We start from the raw sequence: 26,550 nt of genomic DNA, 5'->3' as shown, positions 1-26,550 counted from the left end.
TTAGGTCAAAGGTGAATGTCTGGTATGAAGCTACACGAATGTGTATGGCGAGATAAGTTGTAAACAAATGTAAATGTTATTTTCCATGACAAACATATTCAAATCAAGAGACATGATTGTATTATTATTATTATTATTATGATTATTATTATATTATTTTATTATATTATTATAATAACTCCTTCCTGGTGACGTAGAGTTTGGCAGATGTTCATGAAGAATTTAGAATGAGTTGCACTTTCTTGTCTTTTCAAAATCAGGAAATGATCTGGTGCAGTGATGATGTTTTTTTTCTTTGTTTCTAAAGCATTAGGAAGGTTTATGTGTTTAACATTATCTGTAATCTATGCTCTGGCTTGCTGCTTTATATGTCTTTAATAACAGTGTCAGTAAGTAATCAATCAGTCGATCAAAATGTTTAAATTGTCTCTACCCAGGATTGTGATTATATAATGTGATGCTCAAACAAAGCTGGGTTTTATCATCTTGCGTCGGTCAGTGTATAATAATGTAGGTAATAATTAAGCCTAGCTTGGATATCGTGTTTCTTTTATTGCAGATAATCTCAGGGACTGATTTTCCACTGTTGCACTCGCACCAGCAGCAGAAGGTCACACAGCCTCACAGTAGGACTACACAGAGACTAGGACACGATGAAGAACACCTTTCTTTGTTCAGTCGTACTTGTGCTCCTGTCAACAGGTAAGAAATACATCACGGGAACTATTCGTTTTATCGTATTAATACAAGTATAAGTCGTGAAATAAGTGACTCTTCAGCAGGTCTTTGCCACGGATCCGGTGTGATCACTGTCGATTTCCTCCGCGGAGCGACAGGAGAGAGTGTGACCTTCACAACATCTGTGAAACCTGCAGCCGAACCATTTCTGGCTCTGACCTGGAGCTTCAACACAACCGTCAATGTCGTCACTTCAACCAGCGTCGACATTGTGGGACAGGGCTATGAGAACCGCATCGTCCTGGACAAATCCACCGGTTCTCTGGTGCTGAGCAATGTGACAGAAAAAGACAGTGGGGAATATGAACTCATCATCATCCCACATGGAGGAGAGCACATTCAAGGAACTGTCGAGCTGGAAGTTCTGAGTAAGTATGAGTCATGAACAACTGAAACGCTTTCATCATTTATTGAATTCTGACAACACTGATGTATAATGTGGTACAATTTCTTATTATGTTTGTGTATGATGTTTGTGGACAGCCGCCGTGTCGAACCCCAGCATATCCTGCCCCACAGAGAATTTAATAGAAGGTAAAAGCTCAGTGAATATCACCTGTGACGCTGACGGTCTGGTGTCCAGCACACTGTGGCTGAAAGACGGCAAACCTCTGGTCTCTGGGGACAGATTCAGCTTTCACCATGGCAACAGAGTGTTGTCCATCAGCCCCATCGACAGGAAAGACACTGGACTGATTCTCTGTAATGTCAGCAACGCCATCAGTTACCAAACAGCCGAGTGCAGACTTCATGTCTATTGTAAGTACCTTGAATGGCTAGAAAACAGGCCGCGGTATGTTTATTATTCAAACTTAAAGCCATAGTTGTGAGTGTTGTTCAGAGAAACCTGAACACTCTGCTGAGTGTGCCACCATTTCTGTGACTCTCTCTCTCTCTCTCTCTCTCTCTCTCTCTCTCTCTCTCTCACACTCTTGTCCAGCTGGAAACTTGCGTTGTTAAACCCACTCTTTTTCAGGCACAAAAGTCCATAGAGAAAATCACTGTTTGTGTCGCGTCGGTCAATCTGAACAAAGAACTTCAAACACCAAAGTCACAAATAACACTTTTGAACTGAATGATGGAAATTGCAGAGAAATGTATGAAACGTATAATAGACTCAATCAGGCATAAGGTCACAAGGGATAGGGCAACATGGAGGCGGAGGATTGGCTGTGGTGACCCCTGAAGGGACAAAACTACTGTTCAGTCATTATTGTCTTGTTGAAGATCTGACTCTTGTTCCTCTTGTGTTCAGACGGACCTGACAAACCAACAGTAACTCAGAAGCCCAGACGGGCAGAGATGGAAGAGAAGGTCTCTCTCAGCTGCTTTGCAGAGTCACTGCCAGAGGCCACTTTCTTCTGGACGTTCAGGAACAGGAAGATCCCTGGACCTGTGGTTCACATCAAAGAGATGGAAGAGCATCATCTGGGGGCGTACACTTGCACCGCTCGTAATGCTGTGACCCACCGGGAAGCGTCTGAGGTCCACAGACTGCGTGGTATTTGAGCTTTTTCTCTCCCTCACATGTCTCGTATGTGTTTGTAATGGTGTGTCGACAAAGAAGACAGAGTAATGTCTCTTTTTCCCTCTGATCCAGACTCCTCTCCCATTATCAGTGGTTCTATGTCCATGATGGTTTGCACTGTCCTGACCTCGGGGGCACTCATGTTGATCTAAACACTGCATTGTGCCTCTGTGTTTAAAGCCAAGAGGGTTGTGTTTTCATCGCCGTGGGTTTGTCTGTAAATGTGTATTTACAACCCCGTCCCAAGTGTGTTTCCTAACAATCTACCCACTGATGACATCATGAAAAATGATCTCTTATTATACAATGTAAAAAAAATCTAATCTCTCTCAAAATGAATGGGATTTTAGATTATATAACATTATAATTATATAACAAGTTCAGATGTGTATATTTAACAGTGCTCTGAGTGATCTGGTTTTAAATGTGTTTGTGTGAGACACACTGTAAGTGCTGACTGTTTTAGAAACAGATTCTTAAGCAACAAAGGTTTCATCTCATTAAATCTTAAGAATCTGTCTGCAAGGCCGTGGTGATGAGAGTGAAAACCCCTCACTCTCATCACCAGAGTCCAGAGAAGAAAAACTGTATTATTTACATCAGTGCGCAGAGAAGTTGTTGATCCACTGCTGCCTTTATTAGTAATGATCAATGATGTTTTGCGACTTATGTGTTTAAAATCCTTCATTCAGGTTTACGTAAGTGACTTAACTTATTAAGCAAGGCAGCAGTGTGTCCCTGGGAGCGAAAAACAACTATTTTATCTATGGAATTTGGTGCAGGAGTTAGAGCGAGTTAATAAACGTCAGTTCACAGTTGCAGGGGGCGAGAGTCAGTGCTGATGTCAGATCCTTATTCAACCACACGTACACTCATAAAACTGTCACTCTTACACTGTCTGTTCAAATGTTCACGCTTGATTTTCTTATCATGTTCATTCAAGAGTAACATTAATTATTTATTTAATTGTATGAAGTAATTAAGAGCAGTGTTACTTGTATCCAAGCAAGTCATGTTTTCAATGTAGACCTGTCTTAAATAAATCCATCTTGACACGAGTCAACCTCCCAGGTGTAACAGACCAGACACACAATGTTCTTGTGTGATTCAGCCTTCATGAGTCCAATGAAGTTATCATTGCTCTGATAACATCGTATCACATTATCACTGTAATAAACTTTTATATGAACTCTGTGTGTGTAATGAACATCATTGTTCCACAAATGTGCAGCAGTGAACTTGGTGGAGTTCACTTTAAAGGGACAATGTGTATTTTATTTTATTTTATTTTACTTTGTCCTGAACCACAGTAAACCTGTCCAAAATGAGACTTTAGGAAGATTGATAAGGTAAAAAAAAAAAGAAAAAAGTTCTCTTATGGTGAAACCTGAAATGCTTTGGTGATACTACTACTAAAATTCTACTTATCTACATTTGCAAGCACAGAAATGGAGTGACAGGAATTCATGACATATTAGTTTGGGCAAAATCGCTGAATACAAATTTGAATTCAGTTTCCTTCCTTCCTTCCTTTCCTTAACAAGACACTAGGGTCTACTACATAGCAATCATTGCCTGTAGGGAAGGATTTCAGCAGTGTATTTTCAGAGAAACAGCTAGCAGACTATTTATTTTCTTATTTGTTTTTGTCTTTTTCTGCTTGCACGTGTTCACAAAGATGAGGACACAAGTGCAGTTTGAATGGAAAAAAAAGTATTTCATAAAACAAAAAAGGCAAAATGCAAAAACAAACTAATGCAGCAGAGAATGGCAACTGAAAAACACACAAAGAAAATACCTCACACACTAGACGCATGACTAAATACACAAAGGAGGCAGGGAGAATCAGACACAGGTTAAACTAATAAGACACAGGCATTATTGTGGTGTGGATAGTCAAAGAGGAATTAAAACTTAGGTACACAGAGATAAACTACTAAATAAAACAGGAAAAAAGGAACAGAAACCCAGACATAAAACCCAAGGATAAAGAAAACAGAAAGACCAAATAAGTCCAAATACAATAGTCAAACAAACTAAAAGCACCTAGATAAATCCTGGGGTCGAGGCAGCAGGCAATATTTTAACAGTTTATAATCCAATTATCTTCCTATCAAATTACAACCATTATATATTTGCAATAAACTTTATGTCAACAGTGGAAAACAACTAAATCACACACCACTCGGTGAACAAGATAATGTGCTTGATAGCCACTATAGTGTTGGCATAGAAACATGTACACAGCAGATGATATAATGCTTTTGTCCACTTAATTATAACTTGCACTTCTCATGGACTTTGTCATTAAAAGGTGATAATAAGTGGTAATAAGTTAAGGTAAAACTAAGTGTGTTTTGGAAACCATTAATTAATATTATTAATGTAAAATATCCGTTACAACTTTGTCACCCCACAGATTAATGTATTGTATCCACCGAGGCAACATTTGGATGATTAAAAACGTTGCTTATTGTTTAAAAATAAGCAACTAACTAACGTGTGTGTGTCCACTGCTCTCTCTTCTCCTTAAACCTGTTCCACACTAGAGGAAAACTGGCCAGATTATTTACATGTTATACATATATATATATATATTTACATGTTATCCAATCAGAATCGTCTGGTTCGCTGACTCATTAATTAGTTTGAAACTTCTCTAATCTCAGGGAAGGCCAAACTATGTGTTTTGGTTCGGAGAGTGATGGGCGAATTGACCAATCACGGTTTGATTTTAAGTGGGCGGGGCAAAAACAAAAGATCCTCGGCCTTCGTGAAGTAGACCAAGTACTGCAGGTCCCGAGTGCTGAGAGAGGTTGAGAGACAGTAAAATGGCGGCGAGAAACGAGAGCGATGTTGTAGCTAGCTTGATAGCATCGCCTTTTTTTAAGGCGGCCTTTCACAGAAAAACTTCAAATAATAAAAATTGATAGAAGTCCAACTCCAGAACTGGAATTAAAAGAAAAGGTTATGAAAGTGGAAAGACAATTCAAGACCGAAAATTATTATTAGTTGGAGACGTACGTGGGCACGGAAGCTGCACAGTGACTTGAACTGACTGTCATGTTCAAACTTTGAGGCCAGGAGCCCATCAGAGGATCGTCTGGGACCTTTGGTACTGATGTCCATAGAGAAAGGACAAACTTTACTCGGCTGCCATCGCCCACTTCACAAGGAAAGACCCACGAATGGATGTGGTTTTCATGTAAGGTAGGTCTGTGTTGTCAGTTTGTTTATAAAAGTGCCGCGGACAATAACCATAGCTTAAGTGTGGTTTGAAAAGTGCTCGGTACTTCATCCGTTTGACTCATCCGTTTCATTACAATATGCACTTTATTACAGTGTACTGAGTGACTCTGACAGGAAAAATAACACATACAAAAAACTGAGATGTGCAGAAGGATCCCCTCGCGGGTCCTCGCCCCGGCCGCCGGTAGACTGTGCCGTGAGGGCCGATCCCGGAGGAGCCGGGCGCACCACCTGCCCGTCCGTCCCGCAGCGTCGGGGAGGTGGAGTGTGAGCACGCGATAGGACCCGAAAAATGGTGAATTATACCTGGGCATTGCGAAGTCAGATGAAACTTTTAAAAAGTGCTGGCGACTAAAGTGTTGATCATAAATAGTGCTGGGGACATGGAGAGGTATAAGTTATCAAAAAAGTCATTTGGAATTGTATTGTAGTTTGAGGATTCTCATGAATGTATTTAGTCAAATGTGATTTCATAGCGCTGACCATGGTGATGAACAGCAGCCCGTGGCCAAGTGGAAAGGGAACTTGGCTTGTAACTGGAGGGTTGCCAATTCAAGTTCCCACCAGGTCAAAAGGGCTCGGGTACCCCTGAGCCAGGGCTCTACTCAGTGTGGCAGCCCACTGCTCCTAATTCTAGGATGGGTCAAATGCAGAGAAATCAGTTCCGGTACTGTAGCTTTTTTTTTCCAGGATGATTGATTTTCTCTGCAATGATGGCTGAGGTGAAGGCCCAGCTGTAGTGCTCATGGTTCACCGCTGGATTTTAGGCTGATTTTAACAGATTATGCATCAGAGTCTTCCTGATTTCAAGATGTAAGTATGAAACGTGTGTGATATTTACGACAGAACAGTGAGCAGAGCCTGGCAATAACCACTGAGAGCGCGCTGACCGGGGAACAGATGTTATGTACTTTAGTTTAGAACTGTAACTTGCACAAGCCATGACTTCATCCTCAGTTTTTTGCGTTTCTCAGCACAAAACATCGCAAACACTACAGCTATTAACTGACAATGTCTCCCTCTTCCTTTCTCAGTAGTATTGCATCCTCACAGCAGGAGTCTGCTCTTCTTTATGTTCTTCTTCTCTACTTCATTTCCTCACTTTCAAGGAATTTCAAGTAAAGTCTCAGCTTTTCTGTCTGGTAAGAAACATTTTCAGGACAAGGACATCTCAACTCGCTAGCAAACCAAAGGCAGTAGTGCATTTAGGGTTTTTACATCATTACTGTGTTTGATGAGAAGGGCATCATATTTTTAGACACGCCTAGAAATCTCAAAGAGAGGACAGAAAATAAACTGTTTTCGCTCCATAATTCTTTACTCCACAGTCTTTAACTTTCTCTCTCTCACTGATAAAATTGTAAATATACCCTGACTATCAGGGGGTGGAGTGGCTCAGTGGTTAAGACTGGTACCCTGTGTGCAAAAGATATCATGGTCGCAAGTTCAACTCCACCCCTGGCTGATTTGTTCTCAATTCCCTTTGGATAAAAGAGTCTGCTAAATGACATATAATGTAATGTAACTATCAGCACATTAAGTACACCCTAAGGTCTTATCGCTTTATCACTGGTGCATTATAAATGAATCTCATTGCTGCAGGGTGTGCATCATTCAGGGAATAAAAGCTTGACAAAGCATGAAAAAAAAAATGAAATACCTGGAACCTGCTGGAGTTTTTAAATGATACATGACACTATACAAAAATAAGCATCACTGTGAGATGCACCAGGAGTTAAAGAAGCTGTTTACTGATAAAAAGGTTCAGATTAAGCACTTGGCAAGCAATGAAATTGGTGTCATGAAGATACTTTCCACTGATAATCAATGTGAATTACCTTCAATATAACAGTACAATACAAACGTGTATGTATGTGTGGCTGTTCTTCTACATGTATCTTTGTGAGGACATCTGGTCTGGTCCTCACAACTTTGAAGGGCTTTTTGGGGTTTAAAACCTGGTTTTAGGGTTAGGGTTAGAAGTAGGTTTAGGTTAGGTCTAGGTAAAGTGTTAGGATTAGGCATTTAGTTGTGATGACTAGGGAATTCATTATGTCTGTGAGTGTCCTCAGTAAGACACTGACTAAACACTGACCGTGTCAGGACCAGTTTTCCTCATGGAAACCAAAACCTGGTCCTAATGCAGCAAAACCTAATTTCTCTGTGTGTGCTTAACACTACAGTTTTGCCATTCATTCATTCACTCAGCGCATCTATATGCAGCACACATTTCATACTCACTCACTCACACGCTGCCAGCACAGCCGTCAGGAGCAACATGGGGTTAAGTGTCTTGCCCAAGGACACACCGGGGAATGTAGACTAGCAGAGCTGGGAATGGGAATGGAACCCACAACCGTCAAGTTGAAGGACAACTAGCTCTACCACTGAGCTATAGTCTCCCTGCACAACTTTAAAGGGTTTTTTAGGGGTTAGGACCTGGTTTAGTTAGAGTTAGTATCAGGTTCAGCTTAGGTTCATGTTAACCTTGTGACCTTGTGATGTCCTCAGTGTGTGTGTGTGTGTGTGTGTGTACTGCAGTCTGTGCATTGATAACAAGTAATATAATATTTGATACATTTTTATTTTAATATAATGTGTCTATATTTCAGTGTTGATGCCTGATAAATATCCTGATATTTCTTATAAATATCTGCTTATATTTTTTGTGGTCAACACTGAGTTCAGTTAACAACCACATGAAAGTATTTTGCTTTCAGAGCTGTTTCAAATATGTTGTAGTTGCTGTTGCTGCTGTCTGATTTTATGAGAGGGTTGTTAAAGAGAGATAAGTCTTTCTTTTTTGTTGTTACTCCAGCCCGGTCTCCAGAGTGAAGTATCAGGTGAACAAGTCCACGACACATGGCACATGTATTAACAGCACCTCCAGTCAGAAAACACTGTCCCTGGAAGCCGCAGTAGATATGAGATCATCTGTGATACTGCTGATCATCCTGGGAGTCATCTCAGGTGAGCGCTTATCCCTTTTTTATTTATATATGAAAAATGATTTTCAGTTATGGCCACATATTGAAGTTTTATATTATCTTGCCTGTATATTCATGTCTGTTGAAGGAAGTTTAAGATCAGAGCTTCTGTCTTGTAATGATCCCCCATATTCTCATCATTTTCCTTTCTTTTCCTTTCCTGAAGCATTCATGTACTCATGTCTATACTTGGTAACTTTTATGTATATGCGTCATTTGAAACTATGATTCATGCATCAGAACGCTGCATTCTAAACTATGATACCCACACTCAGAATACATGTTAGAAGGTGATTGGTGGACACAGGTTTTTAAGCTTGTAAATGAGCACTTTTACGTTGTCCTGACTTGTTGTGACTTTTGGCAAACAAGTGGTAAACATGGATGTAACTCATGTGCACGTTCTGAGGTAACAAAGAAGGGGGCGAGTGGACGGGTGCCAGCCTGAAGCAAGCATTTTTACTATGCTGCTGTAATGATACTGAATGAAGTGTGGCATTTTTGAACAAAATGATGACAAATGATGCTACAGATAACCTTGAACCTTGAACTTTGTTAGTGTGTCTTCAGTTTGTGTGTGTACTTTGTGTCTGTCCCTAAATAATAATTATTATAAGAATAACAAATAACCCAGCCATTATATTTAATCACAGTTTTGATAATGGTCTTTGAGTATAAATCTTGCTACTGTTAACACTGTTAATGTCTTGATAATGAGGTCTTCCATAACAGATCTTTTGGATTCTTTGTTACGTAATCTTCACTTATCTTCACTTATACACACAAACTTATTTTATATCTTAGTGAGGACACACCATAGACATAATGCAATAGTGCCTAACCATAATCCTTCTAACTTTCACCCTAAAACCGGGTCCTAACCTCCCAAAAAGTCCTTTACAGTTGTGAAAAACCGTCCTCACTCTCTATAGTTTCTATATTTTTATAAACAAACACACACAGTCATGACTGTATGTGTCTGAGTGTCTGTACCTGTCTCGTCCAGGTGGAATCCATGGTGCTAATGTTCTACCAGACAGTGTCACTGCGGTTGTTGGAGGGACAGTGACGTTCACCACAACAGTGACTCCACCACAAACACCGTTCCTGGTTGTCACCTGGAGTTTCACGAACGCCCACGACGCCACTTCTAATGTCATCACCTCGAGTCAAGCACATAATGCAACTGCACCAGCGTATACAGACAGGATCAGACTCTTCAGATCTACTGGATCTCTGGAGCTCAGCGGTCTGACTGTCAGTGACACTGGAGTGTACAAAGTTGCACTGATACCAGATGGAGCAGCGCAGGAGAAAGGAAGCTGCAGACTGTTGGTGCATGGTAGGTTCATACTCTCTCTCTCTCTCTCTCTCTCTCTCTCTCTCTCTCTCTCTCTCTCTCTCTAAAGAACTTACAGTCCACACAATGCTGATGCGGGGTTAGGTGGGTTAGATGCCGATGGTCACTCATAGAGCCCTTTTCCACTTTGGTCCCAGCTCACCTCACCATGGCACGGCACAGTTGAGTTTGGTTTTCCACGACAAAATAGTACCTATACGCAACGTGAGCGGATTTCCCTGGTAGTTGCTGGAGAAGAACCCATGTTTTTAGGATTGTTCAGTCTTTTTAACTGATCTACAGTTCAGCATTGTTCGACTCGATTCTTGTGTAGGACGTCTCTTCCTGTGCAACACTCTGACCAATCAGTGGCCGGCAGTCTGGCGACATCATGCATAGTATCTACTTAAAGCACTTGGAACCTCGCCAGAGCAGGTACTAAAAAAAGTACCTGGTACCAGGTACTATGCTCGTGGAAACGCAACTTAACCGTGCCGAGGCGAGTGGAGCCATTATTGAAAATGTATCTGCCAGCAGGGACACAATGACAAAACAGATTTGAGCCACTTCACAAAAGACTCTCTATGATCTTGATCTTGTTGCTCTTTTTTCACTGTTACCCAGTGTTTGGCAACTTTGTTGATTTTGTCTATGGACTTTGGTGCAGAAGTGAGTGTTTTCTAAAGCAACTGAAACGTCTGTGTCCTGAAGAGGCCGTTGAGTTTGTGAGACAAAGCAGCAAACATTTTCCTATCGCTTAAGCAAGTGTACATTTATTAGGTGAGCCTATTATTAAGTGGGTAATATTGTGAAAGCAAGCCCACTTGTCTTCTGCTGGGTGTAGTTGCAGGGTGGCCAGCAGGGGGCACACACAGCTCAGGTAGCACTGACTGTATTTTACCATATTTTACAAATGACAGTCCCTATAAGGCAGCATATGACTGTTTAGAGAGTTACTAAATCTTACCAGGATTACTCCTGAAATCTAACTAACAGCTGCTGTGGGTTTGACTTTACTTGTAATATTGTTAATGTTTCACAAAGAAAACAGACATTGAGTGACACTGAGTGGCATGAGTTTTCATTGGCAGATAAAGTTTTTTTAATTTTATAAATGTTAAAGTCACAGAATCTGTGAATAATGAATAGTTTATGGCTGTCCCAAAGAAACAAAGAGAAAACAACTCAGAAGATTTATTTTGTTTTTTCATTTTTTTCCACCATGACTCTCTCTCTCTCGCTCTCTCTCCCTCTCCCTCCCTCTGTGTTTTTCATCCTTTGCTGTGTTTTTACTCCACAGTTCCCGTCACTAATGTAACAGTAACTGCCAGTAACACAGAGGTGTTGGAGTTCACCTCTGTCCGTCTGTCCTGCTCCTCCTCTGGATCCTCCCTCTCTTTCCTCTGGCTCAACGGCAGCTCTGAGGTCACAGCCAGTGACAGAGTCCAGCTCACTGATGGAGGTTCTGCTCTCACGATACAACATGTGACCCGCTATGATCGGGGACCATTCAGGTGTCATGTGACAAATCCTGTCAGTAATGGCACCAGTGATCCAGTGAACCTCTTAATAATATGTGAGTCACAACCTGAGATAATCGTCATTTGAATTTTCAGCTTCTGTCCTAGTTTTTGTAGTTTTGGTATTTGTATCATGCATCCTTCATCTGAAAATGACCTCTGTCGGGCAATACTATCAGACCTGACCGAGGGAGTGTTCTGGTGTATAGAGCTCCAGACGTGAACAGTGACAGTTCAGAGTTCACTGCACACTTGAAATCCACAAAGCGTCAAGCAATATATCACAGAACTTGACTTGACTGAATACTTTATATCTGACCCTTTTCATTCCCTCTGTGCTTTTCACTCATTATTATTGTACCAAACATGCACTAATCTGATAAACACTCCTTCATCTTACTCTGGAGGGATACAAATCTACACAATCTGTCTTTGTGCCAAATATGAAACGTCAAAACCATGGTTCTCAAACTGTGGTACATGTACCACCAGAGAAAATAATAATAATTAGAGTCACATCATCATACATATTAAAACATACTAAAACTGTTCATCATATGTGCTTGAGAGGTTTTTTCTTGTATGAAATCACTGTTTATTCTGTCTTTTCTACTCTTTCCTGTCTCTCGCTCTAACATAATCCAAATTCAAATGTCCTTAGATTTATTGTGACTTATGTGTCTCTTGCTTCAGTGGGCCCAGAAAATACAACACTAACGATGTCTCCGTTGCAAGAATATTACGCTGAAGGGTCAGACATCAGCCTGACGTGCTCGGCCGTCTCCGGACCTGCGGCACACTTTCTCTGGTTTGTGAATGGACACAGGCTGACTGACACTGGAGCAGAGCTCACACTGAAGAACATTCAGATGAGTCAGAGTGGAAACTACACCTGTCTGGCCGTCAACAACAGAACCATGAGGAATCAAACATCCCACACAGCAGTTGTAACTGTACTGACATGTAAGTTGGAGTTAAAACCAGCTTGTTGCTAAAAGGTCAAACAAATAGCACCTGGTACTTGGATCACATAAAGCTTTGTTTTTATTAATCTTATTTGTTTAAAACCTCCTTATACCATCAATAAATAACGTTGTCTGGACTTAAAATAAAATAACCCAATGCTGTAATTAAACAACCATTTATTTAATTCCAACCACATGAACTAACTCGCTAGAATAACGCCTGCTAATCAGTCTGCCTCACTGCAGGCTTGGATTTGGAGGCTGTTGCTAGTTTCTCCAGATGTCTACACCCCAACTTTGAAAGTTTCAGCAGAAATAATCAAATTAGAAAGTAGTCCTTAGCGAAGGTGAAACTGTTGTCATATGAGGTACTGACCTTATTGCACCATGAGAGAGTATGTTCTGAACTACATAGTTAAATGCACCAGATTCCTTCAAGGAAATCTTTGTTTTTAGCTTGCAGAGACAAAGCAGCTCCTGCTCTACAGCTGCATGTTTGTCACAGTTTGTGACACTTAGGTAAAAAACAGATTTTACACAATTACACATTTAGACTTACTGATGGAGTAAAACTTCTGTAAAACTGCTGATTTTCTGTATGGACTTTGGTGCTGGTCAGTGACAACGCTCCAGCACCAAAGTCAAATACAGCTGGCAGACATGTTTCCATTCAAGTGTCAGAACCTCATACAACTCAATTAAAAAAGAAAAACCTAATCTATCACTTTTAAATGGTGTAAGTCACAGGATATATGTTTCAAATGTGAATCGTTACTCAACCTGTGACTCCTAACATGTTTTTTCCATCCAAAGCACACATCTCCAACGTGGTGATCACCCCCAACACAACAGACTTATCAGAATTCAGCAGCTCGGTCAGTCTCTCCTGCTCCTCCTCCGGATCATTTCCGTCTTTCCTGTGGCTGAACGACACATCTCAGGTCACAGCCAGCGACAGAGTCTTGCTCAGCGATGGCGGCGCCACGCTTACGATCGTCCGCGTGACACGTTATGACCAAGGACCATATCAGTGCCACGTCTTTAATAATTTCAGCAATTCCACCAGTGAGCCGCTGAAACTCTCCATCAGCTGTGAGTCACTGCCCTGCACAGAGTTTCATTTACAATCGCTGCAATAACCATGACAGTGTTGACTTTGTTGCAGACACATTTTTAGTCATACTCTTTTGTCTTTTTTTATTCAGTCGGCCCAGAAAATATTAATTTGAAGCTGTTTCCATCTCAACAATTCTATGAAGAAGGATCCAATGTGACCCTGATCTGCTCAGCTGTCTCCAGACCCGGAGCTCTGTATCACTGGTTCCTCAATGGAGACGAGCTGCCTTACAGTGGAGCAGAGCTCAGACTGATGAACATTGAAGAGAGTCACAGTGGTAACTACAGCTGTCAGGCCTTTAACAACAAAACTATGAGACATGAGACATCTCAGCCCTCTGCTCTGTCCGTGCTGGGTAAGTCACAACATGTTTATTTACTTTAACAGAAAGAGCGTAGTGTACGACTGCTTTTTAACTGAGGCTCGCAAACCACTCACTCTCCTGCACCAAAGTCCATAGAGGAAAGTCTGTGTTTTGCAGCTCACAACGACACTGGAGCTGCTGGTCGACTGCTGCCTCGTGTGGTCACTTTGTGTCACTGAGGTACATCCAGATGAAGGAATTCAAACACAAAAGCCTTAAAATTACATATTTCAACTTAGTGATGGATGTTAAAATCACTCTTTTTCTCTCAGGACTTTGGTGCAGGAGAGTAAGAGTAGTGAGTGAACTTGAGTTTCCAGTCAGAGAAGTGTGCTTCTCTGAAATTTGGTTTTCTTTTTAATTTCCCCGTGGACACCTAGATCTTAGATTTTGCTGTTATAGAGAAGCCTGCCATTTATTTGTTCATTTATCAAGCCTTGTATTTTGTTGCACTTCCAATCCAATCCAACTTTATTTATAAAGCGTTTTAAAAAACAACAACAGCTGAAACAAAGTGCTGTACAACAAAGATAAATAAAACATAAGAAATGACATCATAGGCCTAGACAACAAACAATAAAACAATAAAATACTGAGAAAGTATTAATAAAAACACAATTGAAAAAAAGTCATACTATAAAACTATAAAAAGATAAAAAACCAATGTCTCATATTGGGTTGAAAGCCAAAGAGTAAAAATGGGTTTAAGATGTGTTTTAAAAGTTCTTCCACTTGAACCCTAAGAGCAAAACTTACTTTGAATAGTTTCTTTGTCTTTTGTTTGTTTTTAAGAAGTGAAAAAAATCAATTATTTTATTTGCTCAGTCCTGCCTGAACTTTCCGTGTAAGAACTCAAATATAACATCTGTTTTATTTGGTGTCTTTCACAATTGCACTTTGTCTTTCAGTCAACTTATCAAAACAAGTGAACCTTTGCTGTCATCTTCTCTTCTCTTCCTCCACAGTGCAGGTTTCTGATGTGGTGGTGACATCAAACACCACAGAGGTGTTGGAGTTCACCTCTGTCCGTCTGTCCTGCTCCTCCTCTGGATCCTCCCTCTCTTTCCTCTGGTTCAACGGCAGCTCTGAGGTCACGGCCAGTGACAGAGTCCAGCTGACCGATGGAGGCTCTGCTCTCACGATACATCATGTGACCCGCTATGACCGGGGACCATTCAGGTGCAACGTGTCAAATGGTGTCAGTGATGGAATCAGCAAGTCACTGCGTCTTGTCGTTAAATGTGAGTTTAAGACTTGAGCTGTTGTGTAACAAGGTGTTCAAACGGTAGCTTCAGGCGCCAAAATAGCAGAAGTCTAAGTACTAACATCTCAAAAACTATTTAACATTTTTATATGAGAATACTGTTGGAAATCAACATAATCTCACCTTTTAGCTCAAAGAGCTAAAGCTTTTGTTAATTGTTTCATTTTAAGTTTTACTGCATGATCTTTATGTTTGAAATGAACTGTACATACAGTATATCCCATCATTTTTCAAAGGTTTTCATTTTTGATGTTGTCTCTGTGTGAATAACTTACTAATTTGGAACTTTTAAGATGAACATTGATTTCTGTTTAATTGTAAATAATAACAAATGACTTTGTAATGTAGCATATATCATATATATATTGTATATATGGTTCATTGTTTTCATACAATCGATTATATTTAATGGTTTAACGGCTTTATTTCTATTTCTGTGACTGTCATGAACTCTTTCATGTGTGTTTACACCGAACACGACGCCATCTGTCACCGTATCTATCGCACTGAAGCGAATCTTCGTGCAGATCACGTCGGTTGCACGTGTTACACGCGTGACAGAATTTCGGGAAGCCTGTGTATTTCCACCAGAAGAGGCGGAGCTTCTGGGATTGTACGTAGAAGTGGAAGTAGGAGTGTTGTAGATATGCAGATGAATTTCTGAAACAACGTCATGACATCGGGGACATCAGTGTTGTCAGTAACATCTCAACGCTGATTGATCATCGCAACAGACTGTGACACACACTCAACTCGGTACAATCAGGAGTGGCACATTGTATGTGATTTGGTGACAGATTTTAAGCACTTATGATGTGAACACACATCATTTATTCAAAAAAAGAATCTTGGATAATAAGCCTTAAGTTTGTTCAGTTTAAGTTTCTGATACATTTGAACGTAGTGAGTTGACAGAATAGAACTCCATGTGATCCGACTGTTCAACTGTGCTCACAGATGGACCTGACCATGTGACCATCATCGGACCCAAATCTGTCCCTGCTGGAGATTTGATGATTCTCTACTGCTCCACTGAATCTGTTCCAGCAGCAAACTTCACCTGGCTTTTCAGAGGAAAGCCAACGTATGGTCATGAGGTTGTGCACATCATCCAGTCAAGCCAAAACTCTGACAGCGGGACGTACACCTGCACTGCTGAGAACACTGTCACGGGGCGGAGTCACACGACGCACCATGAGTTCACAGTCACAGGTGACAAAAGGAAACAAATAAAGCATTCAAACATTTAGGATTTCAAATAGTCTTCTTAATGTGTTCCTCTTTTTTTTAGATTCCTCAGACTGTGGCTGCTCATCTGCAGCAGGTCTAGCTCTAGTCATCACAGCTGGAGTTTGTCTCATCATTGCAGTGGTGACTGGAATAAGTGCGTGCGTTCTGGTTAGAGGGAAAAGGTGAGCTCAGGATTATAAGCCTGCTTTATTCTTAAACAAATAAATACAAATGTATTTTGCTTACAATAAAGTATAATATATATATATATATATACGTATATGTTCAACTCAACTTTTATTTACAGAGCATATTTAAAATATGAGAATGTTCTGAAGGACTGTAAGCTCTAACATAAACTTTTTATGAATGTTAATCTTGTGAATCTTGTGAAATATAAATGATTGCGACCCTCCGGTGGAGGATAACACTGTAAATAATGGATGGATGTATTATTAATATTATTAATGTTAATACATATAGGGTTTAAATCCTTATGTAATATTTCTGATTGATTTATCAATTCCTTTAAGTGAATACATACTGTTCAGGTAAAAATGATAATTAACTCTATATTTGTTTAATTATTTTTTGGAGTGTTGACCGATGTTACAGTAAAATCTGGTCATCATTATTATTATTATTACAGACTGAAGATATTTGAAAAGCTTATATACATGTTGCATGAACACATTAATATTAATATTAAAATTGTATAGAATAGTGTAATGGCTTGGTATCCTCACCAAGCACAACACACTGGTTGTAGGGATTGTTTTATGGTTAATTGTTGATTTAGATCGCAGCCACATGTTATAACAACTCCCACTTTTTATTTTTCAGAGTCAACAGTAATTATCCTCTACATCAACAAGGTCAGTGTTTATTACACCTTACCCATCTTATCCAGACAAGACAATGGAGATAAATCGTCATAATCATTATCTCATAAAGCATAAAACAAGCCTCTGTTCTGACCTCGTAGAAAAGAAAACTGTCGAGGGGAAACATTCAGATGTGTACAAGATCACAGGCACGTTGAGAAATAATGTCTCCCGTTGAACGTGAGTTTGAGCCTTTTTTTCTTTACGTTCCTTTTATGTTCAGATAACAGTCGTTCTAATAATCTGCAAACGTTTCCTTCTACAGGAAAGAAAGTCAAACGTGAACGCACTCAGCAGATGAACAATCTCACAGAAAATCACCACTATTATAATTTTTCCATTTATTTATTCAACTCTACCATCATACAGTTCACTCTGTTGCATTTTAATACAGATGCATTATACCCTCAACGCTCTTATTTAATTCAAACGTCAGTGTATATATATATATATATATATATATATATATATATATATATATACACATATATAATCAATAAACATTTTAAAGACTACAAAGTATCCTCTGTAAACCCAACTTACTTCATAAAGTTCCACAACATTAAGTTTAACATGTTTAAAAAGTGGATGTTGTCTCCTTGTTTGCACAGTGAGTCTAACCAGGAAGTGGCAATTCATTGAATGGCCACCGGGGGGAAATATCACTTGTTGCTTCAAAAGTCACGTTGAATGGAAACATGAATGGAAACATTTTCCTTAGGCACTTGTTAAATAGTTTTTTCCATTTAGAGTCATGGTTCTCAAACTGTGGTACGTGTCCCGCCAGTTATACATGAGCTTCCTCTGATGGAAAATCAGAAACACTGTTCTACTGTTTACAACAGGGTATGTGTATCTCTCCCTTCATCTTGTTCTAATGTCACTATACCAGTGTGTGTGAAGTATATGTGAGGAAGAGGAGGATGATGAGACAGAAAATGACCTAATTGTGATTGTCTATAATCTTCCTCCTGTGAAAACAAGGCAGCAGTAGACCAACAGTCTTCAATATCTAAAACCTACAAAGATAAACATTTGGTGGATAGAAGTTGTGTAAAACTTTATGATGAAGTGAATCAATTTAAAAGAAATAAGCCATGCTTTACGCCCACGGATGTCTCTGAAGTGAGAGTGTATTCAACAATAGTAATGACATCATCAATAATGACTACGTAACACAAAGTACAACAATGTAGACGTGTCCTTGTCATGTTGGATGGAAAAATCATTGCAACACTCCTCGATTACACACAAGGGTGTTTCAGAGTTCAGATTTTATGACACCTTGTATAAAAATAAACAAACACGTTTATTCCACACAGTGTGAACGCATGAATTTGACATGAGCTGTTTGGATGAAGCACAAAGGAGGTGATGAAAGCAGCTGTAGTAGTGTGAGGTGAGATGCTATCAGCTTCACTGCACTGCTCAATCACTCACATGATTCGGGTCAAGCACAGGGTGGATTCAGGTCACCTGCTCTAATGCGTACAGGTCACATTATTATTATCATTGTTATTATTATTATTATTATTATATACTGTTGCATACTTTAAGTAATATAATTACTTAATTAATAATTTAAGTAATACAAAAATAAGAATATTTCAAATTTACCTTCCACATACTGTCAAAAGAATTCACTTGTTCAGGGCGACTCATTTCAGTGGTTATGTAGTTAAGTGGTTACACTCTACAAAGGTCACAGGTCAATCGAGTCCTTATGTTAAACCTTAAAATTATTTAAAATAACTGGAATAAATGTCCTTGTTACAATTACTGTTGTAATAAGTAGTTGTAGTAGTAGTAGTGGTAATGGCAGTAATAGTAATAATGGAAGTAATGTTAGTAGTATTAATTAGTTGTAGTATTAGTAGAAGTAACGGTAGTTATACTAACAATAGTGGTAGTAGTAATAGTAGTAGCAGATGTAACGGTAGTAGTTATAGTAGTAGTAGATGTAACGGTAGTAGTTATAGTAGTAGGTGTAACACTAACAATATTGGTAGGATTAGTAGTAGAAGTAATGGCAGTAGTAATAGTTGTAGTATTAGTAGTACTAGCAGTAATACTAACAATAGTGGTAGCAGTAATACTGACAGTAGTAGTAGTTGTAATACTAATAATAGTAGTAGTAGTTATAATAGTAGTAATACTGATAATAGTGGTTATAGTAGTAGTAGTAGAAGTAATGGTAGTAATAATAGTTAAAATAGTATTAGTAATACTAACAATAGCCGTAGCAGTAAAAATAAATATTATTGTTGCATGCTTACCGTCAAGAGTGTGGGTGCCTTGTGTGTTTGTGCGTTTGTTTGACCTTGTTTGTTTGTTTGACCCTGTTTGTGTGTTTGTTTGTGTGTTTGTTTGACCTTGTTTGTGTGTTTGTTTGTGTTTGAAATTGTTTGTGTGTTTGTTTGACCTTGTGTGTTTGATTGACCTTGTTTATGTTTGTTTGACCTTTGTGTGTTTGTTTGACCTGTGTTTGTTTGACCTTTTGTGTGTTTGTTTGACCTTGTTTGTGTGTTTGTTTGACCTTGTTTGTGTGTTTGTTTGACCTGGTGTGTTTGTTTGACCTTGTGTGTTTGATTGACCTTGTTTGTGTGTTTGTTTGAAATTGTTTGTGTGTTTGTTTGACCTTGTGTGTTTGATTGACCTTGTTTGTGTGTTTGTTTGACCTTGCCCTCTCCCAGTGCAGCGTTGTCTTTATTTAAACCACTGCAGAGTTTGTAAGAAGAATGACTGACATGAAAAGAAGATAACCAGGGAATCAATTATTCACAAAGATAAAGACACATCAATCAGAACAGTTATCTGATTAGTTATCTACTAATGACTATATTGCAAAATTTGTTTTTATATTTACATAACAGAGTATCTCTACTGTAAATGATGCCACTGGTTTTTAACTGTAAATGGAAACTGTGGCTTTTACTGGAAATTACTCTAAAATGAACATAAATATAGAATATTCACTGAAAACTGCTGTTAAGTAATATATGGAATTATGTCAAGATACAGCTGTACAGTCATTTACGATAAAATGAAACAATCACCCACCGTACACAGTATAGAATAGAATAGAATAGAATATACTTTATTAATCCCTTGCGGGAAATTCTTTCGTCACAGCGCTCCAGTGTACAAAGGTAACGAATATTATAGCAAACAGGGCAGTAGTTTTTTTGTGAATGTGTTGTCAAATATTTTACAATTTCAGTGATAAAGATTCAGCGTGGGTGACAGGATAATGTCAATATTGAGGTTTTTCTGAGATACAAATCAGCTACATTTCAAAGCTGTTAAATATTAACTTATTTAAGTGGTGAGGCTTGGCAGTGGCAACACTCTGGAGAGGTCACAGGTCAATCCTATTGAAAGATCTCCATCCTTCCATCCATCCATCTTCTACCATTGTATCCTTCACATGAGGCTCGAGGGAGGTTCTGGTGCCAAACTGACCGTAGGTGTGAGTGTGAGTGGTTGTTTGTCTCTGTGTCTCTGTGAGGACTGTATTTTGTATATGTTTAAGCTGTATTTTCTGTGTGTATTTGCAATTCTGTGTATATATTATTGATTATTTCTTTTTCTATCATGAGGAACAATGTTTTCAATATACTTTCTGCTTTTAAGAAACTGAACACTGTGACTCTTGACAAAGGGGGTTTGGTTTTAAATGTAAACTGTGTCTGTCTGCTGAACAATAGTCCTCCATTCACATTTACATTTACAGTACTTTTACAATGACACATTTATAGACATGGAAAACAGAGCTCATAAAGATTTACGGAGCTGTAGCGTGACTCCTTCTGTCAGGAATGTTCAGTTTCTGTATTAAACTGCGGTTGTAAAGTGAAAATAGATCAACATTGGTACAATGGTATTTGATTTACCTTGTGGGTTTGGCTCTTTTTTTTATCTCAGTTAAAGAATCTGAATGTTTTTGAATGTCATAACATTATTCTGGGCATTTAATGCTTGTTTTTTCAATACCAGAACATTGAAAACCTCTGTATGAACTGTGGGTTAGGGTTAGTCACCATTTTGTCTCTTTCCCCTTCGTAGTTCCCCCTACAGTTTTCGGAGTGTGTATACATATAAATATATATGTATATGTGTGTGTTTATATATATGTATATATATATATAGATAGATAGATAGATAGATACCTCCTAATTTCCTGATTGTGAGGACTCCTTACAAGGCTGGTTTTCCACCAACAGGCAGCAGGGGCAGTAGAGACAGTCTCCCCCTTATATAAATCTCAGTAAAGTCGTATCTGAGTGCGGTGTTTTTGTGCTCTTTTTTTAATTTGAAGATTCAGTCAATGAAGTTGTTTTTGAATTTGTGTGAAGGAGGCGAATTGTCTCGTGGATGTGTTTGATCCACCTCCTCGAGGAATGCTGTGGCTCACGACTGCATCTCAAACACAAGCCTATAAAGACCAAAAGCACTCGCTGAGACGCTCATAAAGCTGACGCACAGCACTTCCCCCCACTGCTCCACCGTGACTCAGAACCTCTGCTTAAATATGTAACTTCCCAAGTAGTCTGCATTAAAACTTGCATCATATGTTTGGTGCTTAATTAAAGTCACGTGTTCAGGAACATACATAGTTACATACATTGATGTTTTTTTTATTTTTTTTAGCAGCAGAAAGATATTTACCTTCATGAAGGAGACATTTCCCACACCATTTATCTAAATTTTGGGGGTGATTTGCTGTTTATTTTGGTTAGATGTGGGTCACCCAGATCCCTTTTTGCCTCAGGCCCCCAGAGTTCTTTGAGACACCTCTGATCGGGGGACCATGTCAACAAAGACCGAGTCTGTCAACTCCAGGTTAAGTCACTCCTGACTCACCATGATTTCGGTGTATGTACACAGCGGCATCGTAAACACCGCTAGGATGGATGGGTGTACTCAGTGTGTGGGAGAATAAAAGAGCACAAGCACCTGTGACTCTTCCGTTTAGTTTTGAGTGGAGGACGGTGAGACACTGCATACGTCAAGATGATGCTCAGAGCAGCAGTGATGCTTGTTTTGTCAGGTAGAGTTCCATTAAGATGAAAAATATGTGTCAGCTGATTTAACACGTCATGTTCTGTGATTTGCTTTTATCGTCACTCCAGACTTCGTCACTCTTAATCTCCTCTTCAGGTTACATAGGTATGTGCATGGGTGAAGGTGTCTTACCTCAGGGGCCCCTGCATGGAGCCGTGGGGGGCTCCGTGAGATTCACCACTAACCTGTCGCCCTCTGAGAAGCCATTCTCCACCGTCAGCTGGAGGTTTAGCAACACTTCCTCAGCTGTGTCAGTTAATATCATCACCTCCACCATGTCCAACAACTACACAGAACACGGATATAACAACAGGATCTCGCTGGACCGAGCCACCGGAGGCCTGGAGCTCAGAGACCTGAGACTGGAGGACAGCGGGGAGTACACACTCACCATCATACCTGAGGGACAGCTGATTCTGGGGAAGACCACTCTCAAAGTCTACGGTGAGTCCTTCACCGTGGCAACACGTCAGCCATCAACTGCACTCATTCATAAAGATTAACCCGTGTAATGGACACTGTATGTATACTGTGTGTATATACTGTATACATAATGAAAGTCATCTTTAAGTTTAACAGCTGGAATGAAAGTAGATTCCACTTCACGTCCCAACTCAGGGGACGACTATACGACAATAAAAGCAACCTCTGCTTCCTTCCAGAGCCGATCAAAGACGTCCGTGTGGAATCGTGGATGAATCCTCCCAGGGAAGGTCTTCCATACATGCTAACATGTAATATGACCGGATTCCCTGAAATGATTCATTGGATAAAAACCAGAATGGAAGAACTCAGTGAAATAGGAGGCGTTTTCGACATGAATAACCGGACAATCACCTTCAACCCATTGAAACGCAACGACACTGGAGACTACAAGTGCATGGCTGCCAATCCTCTTGGAAATATGACCAGCCTGGCTGACAAGCTCCATGTGAACTGTGAGTGTAACATTGAAAGCATTTACATTTGTGACACTTTTACAGTGCATCATGCTGAGCAGGTGCGTTGCGACAGATTCTTTTTTTCAGGGACCGTATCTCAACCTGGGGCCCCTAAAACCAGCTGAGGACCTTAAGCTGCTTTCAGACCTGCACTTAGGTCTATTTGCATGAAACTTCTCTTTCTGATATCGCTGAGTTTTTAATGCCTTGTTTTTACAGAGTTTGAGTATGTTATTTTTATGTCACAGTTTATAATTTAATATTTTTTCTTTACCTTTTCATGCATTCTAGGGAATGTACAATATCAGTTCTATTAATGTTATACATTAAACAGGATGTTGCTGCAGCAGCTGTTGCACTTTTGCCCAACAAGACAAATAAATATACTTGATTTGAGTCAAATCTACAGATGTCATTCATTCTTCTGCAGTTGTAGACACATTTGACCCAGACGATTGCCTTTAAGGATGGGTGGCATGAGGATGTGATCTCCAAACTCTCTTGAAATGTCCTTTGTTGTTCAGTTGGACCGGACACTCCGGTCTTTCATGGACCAGCGTTTGTTGAGGAAGGACGATATTCCACCTTCAAGTGTTCTGCCGTGTCGGTGCCTCCCGGTCAGTTCAGCTGGTGGTTCAATGGCACTGAGGTGGCCGATACTTCAGTGTTCAGAACCAAACCTTTCACCTTCAACATGAGCGGAGAATACACGTGTATGGCACACAATCGTGTGACGACAAAGAACAGCACAAAGTCGAAGATGGTCACAGTTATTGGTAAGAAAACTCAAGAATGTAAATGTGGCTTTGTGATGCTGGGGCTCAATGACTTATCATCCATCCCAGGACAATAGTGAAGTCTTAGGCTGACTTCATACTTTCCACGTTCCATATCTGCAAAAAGCCCCTCAATCTGAATAGCTAGGGTTCCGTTCAGTCGTGACATTTTCTTGTCAGCTTTACATTTGTACATTTGTCCTGTACGATGTTGTTTCCTTTGACCAAACATGTGTGGATGCCTGCAGACCTCCAACCTGGAATAGGCTGCATTACACTAACAAAGGTCAAAGGTCAGAACTGGCAGTGACATCACCTCTGAGATGACCTCGTTCTGAGAAGTCACAGAAAAACATGGACTCAAAACTTATTTTGGGTTAGCTATACCAGTAAAAGCAAAAGTGTAATGTAAAAGCAGCATAAATACAGACCTTCTGAACTTGTGACATCGTTTCCTGTCTTCACTGTCCTTCATTGTCTGCGTTGACTGTGATGTGTTTCCAGAGGCCATAGAGTCAGTGATGATCCACAACGACACACTTCCAATCAATTCTGAAAACTTCACCCTCAGCTGTGAAGTTACTGGACCCTACGACGCCATCTACTGGACAAAAGACGACACACTCCTCAACATGAACGCCTCTGCCTCTGACGCACACATGAACGTCCACACTGTCAACAACACACTGCTCTTCACTCCAGTGACCGTCGACGACGATGGCACATATCAGTGTTTCGCTGTCAATAAAGCTGCTCGACATGGAAGCCAGAAACACAAGCTCCTGGTTAACTGTGAGTGTTACGAGTGATGAAGAACTAAACTCATGTTGCATGTGCACAAACAAAACTACTCACGATGAGAGGAGACTTTATTACAAGAATGTAACTATGCATGAAACACACAACTGTCAATGGGAGAATTCATTTCAAAATGAATATTATTAATTATCGAGTAAATGATGACTAATCACAAAGTATCAGCAGATTTACATACTGTAGAAACTGAGAAATAGTCCCATCGTGTGGTTCACTTGCATATGTGTGATATTACTGTGATATTTATTTATTGATCACATAAGTCAGACTAGAGACGTTGAAATACAGCATGTGAATGTTAAAGTATGTGACTTTTTAATAGAATAGAATAAGCTTTATTGCTGTGGCAGACACACAGTACAATGACACTGGGAGCAGTGTTACACTTACTTCAATCACAACATACATTAATGTGTGTGTGTGTGTGTGTGTGTAGATGGCCCTCTGAGTGTCAGCATCACTGGTCCTGATCCAGTGACCTCAGACTCCAGCAGTGTGTCACTGACGTGTTCCGCTGATTCTCAGCCAGACTGTGACTTCTCCTGGTTCTTCAACAACGACACATCAGCAGTGTCACAGAGTGGCTCAGTCATCACGTTCTCTGCCACTAAAGACAATGAAGGGAAGTACACGTGTGAGGCCAGAAACCCTGTGACCAACATCACCGTGTACAAAAGTGCATCTTATAACGGTGAGCGACCTCTGTCCTTTGAATTCACTGCAGCAGCTACAACGTTCATGACTCAGATTATTTCTGTCTCTTTCTCAGGTCACACTTCAGATCTGCACTTCTCATCTCGAGCTGGTCTAACGTTGACTTTGTTTGCTTTGTTTGTGTCCATGCTGCTTAACTGATTCCTTTCAAAGGCAGAAGACGTTGATTATTATTATTATTATTATTATTATTTTGGTCTAAACTAAATCTGCAAAGACCTGTTGAAGAACGTGAAATGGACTCAGTGTATAATAAAGGGTACATTTAATGACACTGGCTCCTGTCTGCCTTGAAATGATTATGCAGGATTAAAGGAGTTAACTGGCCTAAGTAGTTCTTCTTTAAAGGGAAAGCACCTTTGATGTCATTAGCTGAAGGCTTTCTTTGGTAACTTTGATACACAGTTGATAGATAGGTCGATAGATGTGCTGAATATTGAGTGATCACATATTCCTGCATCGTTAGAAGCTGTGGAAGGTTTGGTGTGAAAAGCCAAAAAACAACAACCGTCATCTCCAACTTGGTGGATGGAACTATGACCTGGATGTAAGGCAAGTGAAGGTAAATGTGCATGACCTTTACATGACCTCTACAGTAGAGTTAAGCCTACAGCTAATAACTGAGTTGCCTTGGAATGAAGTTGAAGTTTTGCCACTACACAGAAGACACAGGAAAAGTGTAAAAAAGTTGAACAAGAGCCTAGAATGACAGACTCCTGTATTTGTCCTAAAAGCACTTCATGTTCAAAAAAACAAGTCTATTTCACATGTTGTGCAAGTTTCAATAACATCATTTCAGGTGTTCAACGTTCTGAAGACATAAAATCAATGTTTACTCTCAAAGAGGAATATAGCTTTAGAAGAACATCCCAGAAGCACCATGACCGAGGACGATCAGGACCAACTCAAATTCTAAAAAGACGTCACAAAACATTTGTGTTAGTTCAAAAATATTCATCACGTGTGACCTCTAATTCTTTAATGTAAAACCTTTTTACTGTGAAAGTGAATCATGAAATAAAGAAAACACGATACAACTTTCCTGAGTTTGCTT

General features: G+C 39.8%; 2 protein-coding genes across 4 annotated transcripts; both read left to right on the top strand.

The window, feature by feature from the left end:
- The first annotated feature begins 563 nt into the window (after positions 1–563).
- Positions 564–3,455, top strand: LOC122775000 (carcinoembryonic antigen-related cell adhesion molecule 1-like). Of its 3 annotated transcripts, none has more exons than XM_044034664.1 (5): positions 564–702; positions 783–1,106; positions 1,222–1,497; positions 1,994–2,239; positions 2,339–3,455. In XM_044034664.1, the coding sequence occupies exons 1-5, from the start codon at positions 654–656 to the stop codon at positions 2,416–2,418; spliced, it is 975 nt and encodes a 324-aa protein (XP_043890599.1). In that variant the 5' UTR covers positions 564–653; the 3' UTR covers positions 2,419–3,455. The 3 variants fall into 3 exon arrangements, with proteins under 3 accessions (XP_043890599.1, XP_043890598.1, XP_043890600.1); XM_044034663.1 differs by having other exon boundaries at positions 780–1,106; XM_044034665.1 differs by having other exon boundaries at positions 565–702; positions 780–1,106; positions 1,994–2,406.
- Positions 3,456–5,333: 1,878 nt separating this feature from the next.
- Positions 5,334–25,770, top strand: LOC122774647 (hemicentin-1-like). Its single transcript, XM_044034107.1, has 19 exons — positions 5,334–5,476; positions 8,334–8,485; positions 9,509–9,844; positions 11,142–11,417; positions 12,055–12,324; positions 13,140–13,418; positions 13,532–13,798; positions 14,773–15,048; positions 16,029–16,283; positions 16,363–16,483; positions 17,145–17,176; positions 17,287–17,360; positions 22,181–22,235; positions 22,346–22,693; positions 22,912–23,187; positions 23,715–23,966; positions 24,471–24,758; positions 25,219–25,473; positions 25,552–25,770. The coding sequence occupies exons 1-19, from the start codon at positions 5,388–5,390 to the stop codon at positions 25,635–25,637; spliced, it is 3,987 nt and encodes a 1,328-aa protein (XP_043890042.1). The 5' UTR covers positions 5,334–5,387; the 3' UTR covers positions 25,638–25,770.
- The last annotated feature ends 780 nt before the right edge of the window (positions 25,771–26,550 follow it).

The sequence above is a fragment of the Solea senegalensis genome, linkage group LG9 (genome assembly GCF_019176455.1).
Source record: "Solea senegalensis isolate Sse05_10M linkage group LG9, IFAPA_SoseM_1, whole genome shotgun sequence".
Taxonomy (NCBI): Eukaryota; Metazoa; Chordata; class Actinopteri; order Pleuronectiformes; family Soleidae; genus Solea; species Solea senegalensis.
This window is presented reverse-complemented; position numbering and strand designations above follow the sequence as displayed.

Excerpts from the sequence above, each read along its gene's own strand:
- LOC122775000 (XM_044034663.1), top strand. The coding sequence starts at position 654 with ATGAAGAACACCTTTCTTTGTTCAGTCGTACTTGTGCTCCTGTCAACA. Across the intron at positions 703-779 it reads ACTTGTGCTCCTGTCAACAG|CAGGTCTTTGCCACGGATCC; the intron begins GTAAGAAATACA and ends GTGACTCTTCAG. Across the intron at positions 2,240-2,338 it reads TGAGGTCCACAGACTGCGTG|ACTCCTCTCCCATTATCAGT; the intron begins GTATTTGAGCTT and ends CCTCTGATCCAG.
- LOC122774647 (XM_044034107.1), top strand. The coding sequence starts at position 5,388 with ATGTCCATAGAGAAAGGACAAACTTTACTCGGCTGCCATCGCCCACTT. Across the intron at positions 13,799-14,772 it reads CTCTGCTCTGTCCGTGCTGG|TGCAGGTTTCTGATGTGGTG; the intron begins GTAAGTCACAAC and ends CTTCCTCCACAG. Across the intron at positions 23,188-23,714 it reads TGACAAGCTCCATGTGAACT|TTGGACCGGACACTCCGGTC; the intron begins GTGAGTGTAACA and ends TTTGTTGTTCAG.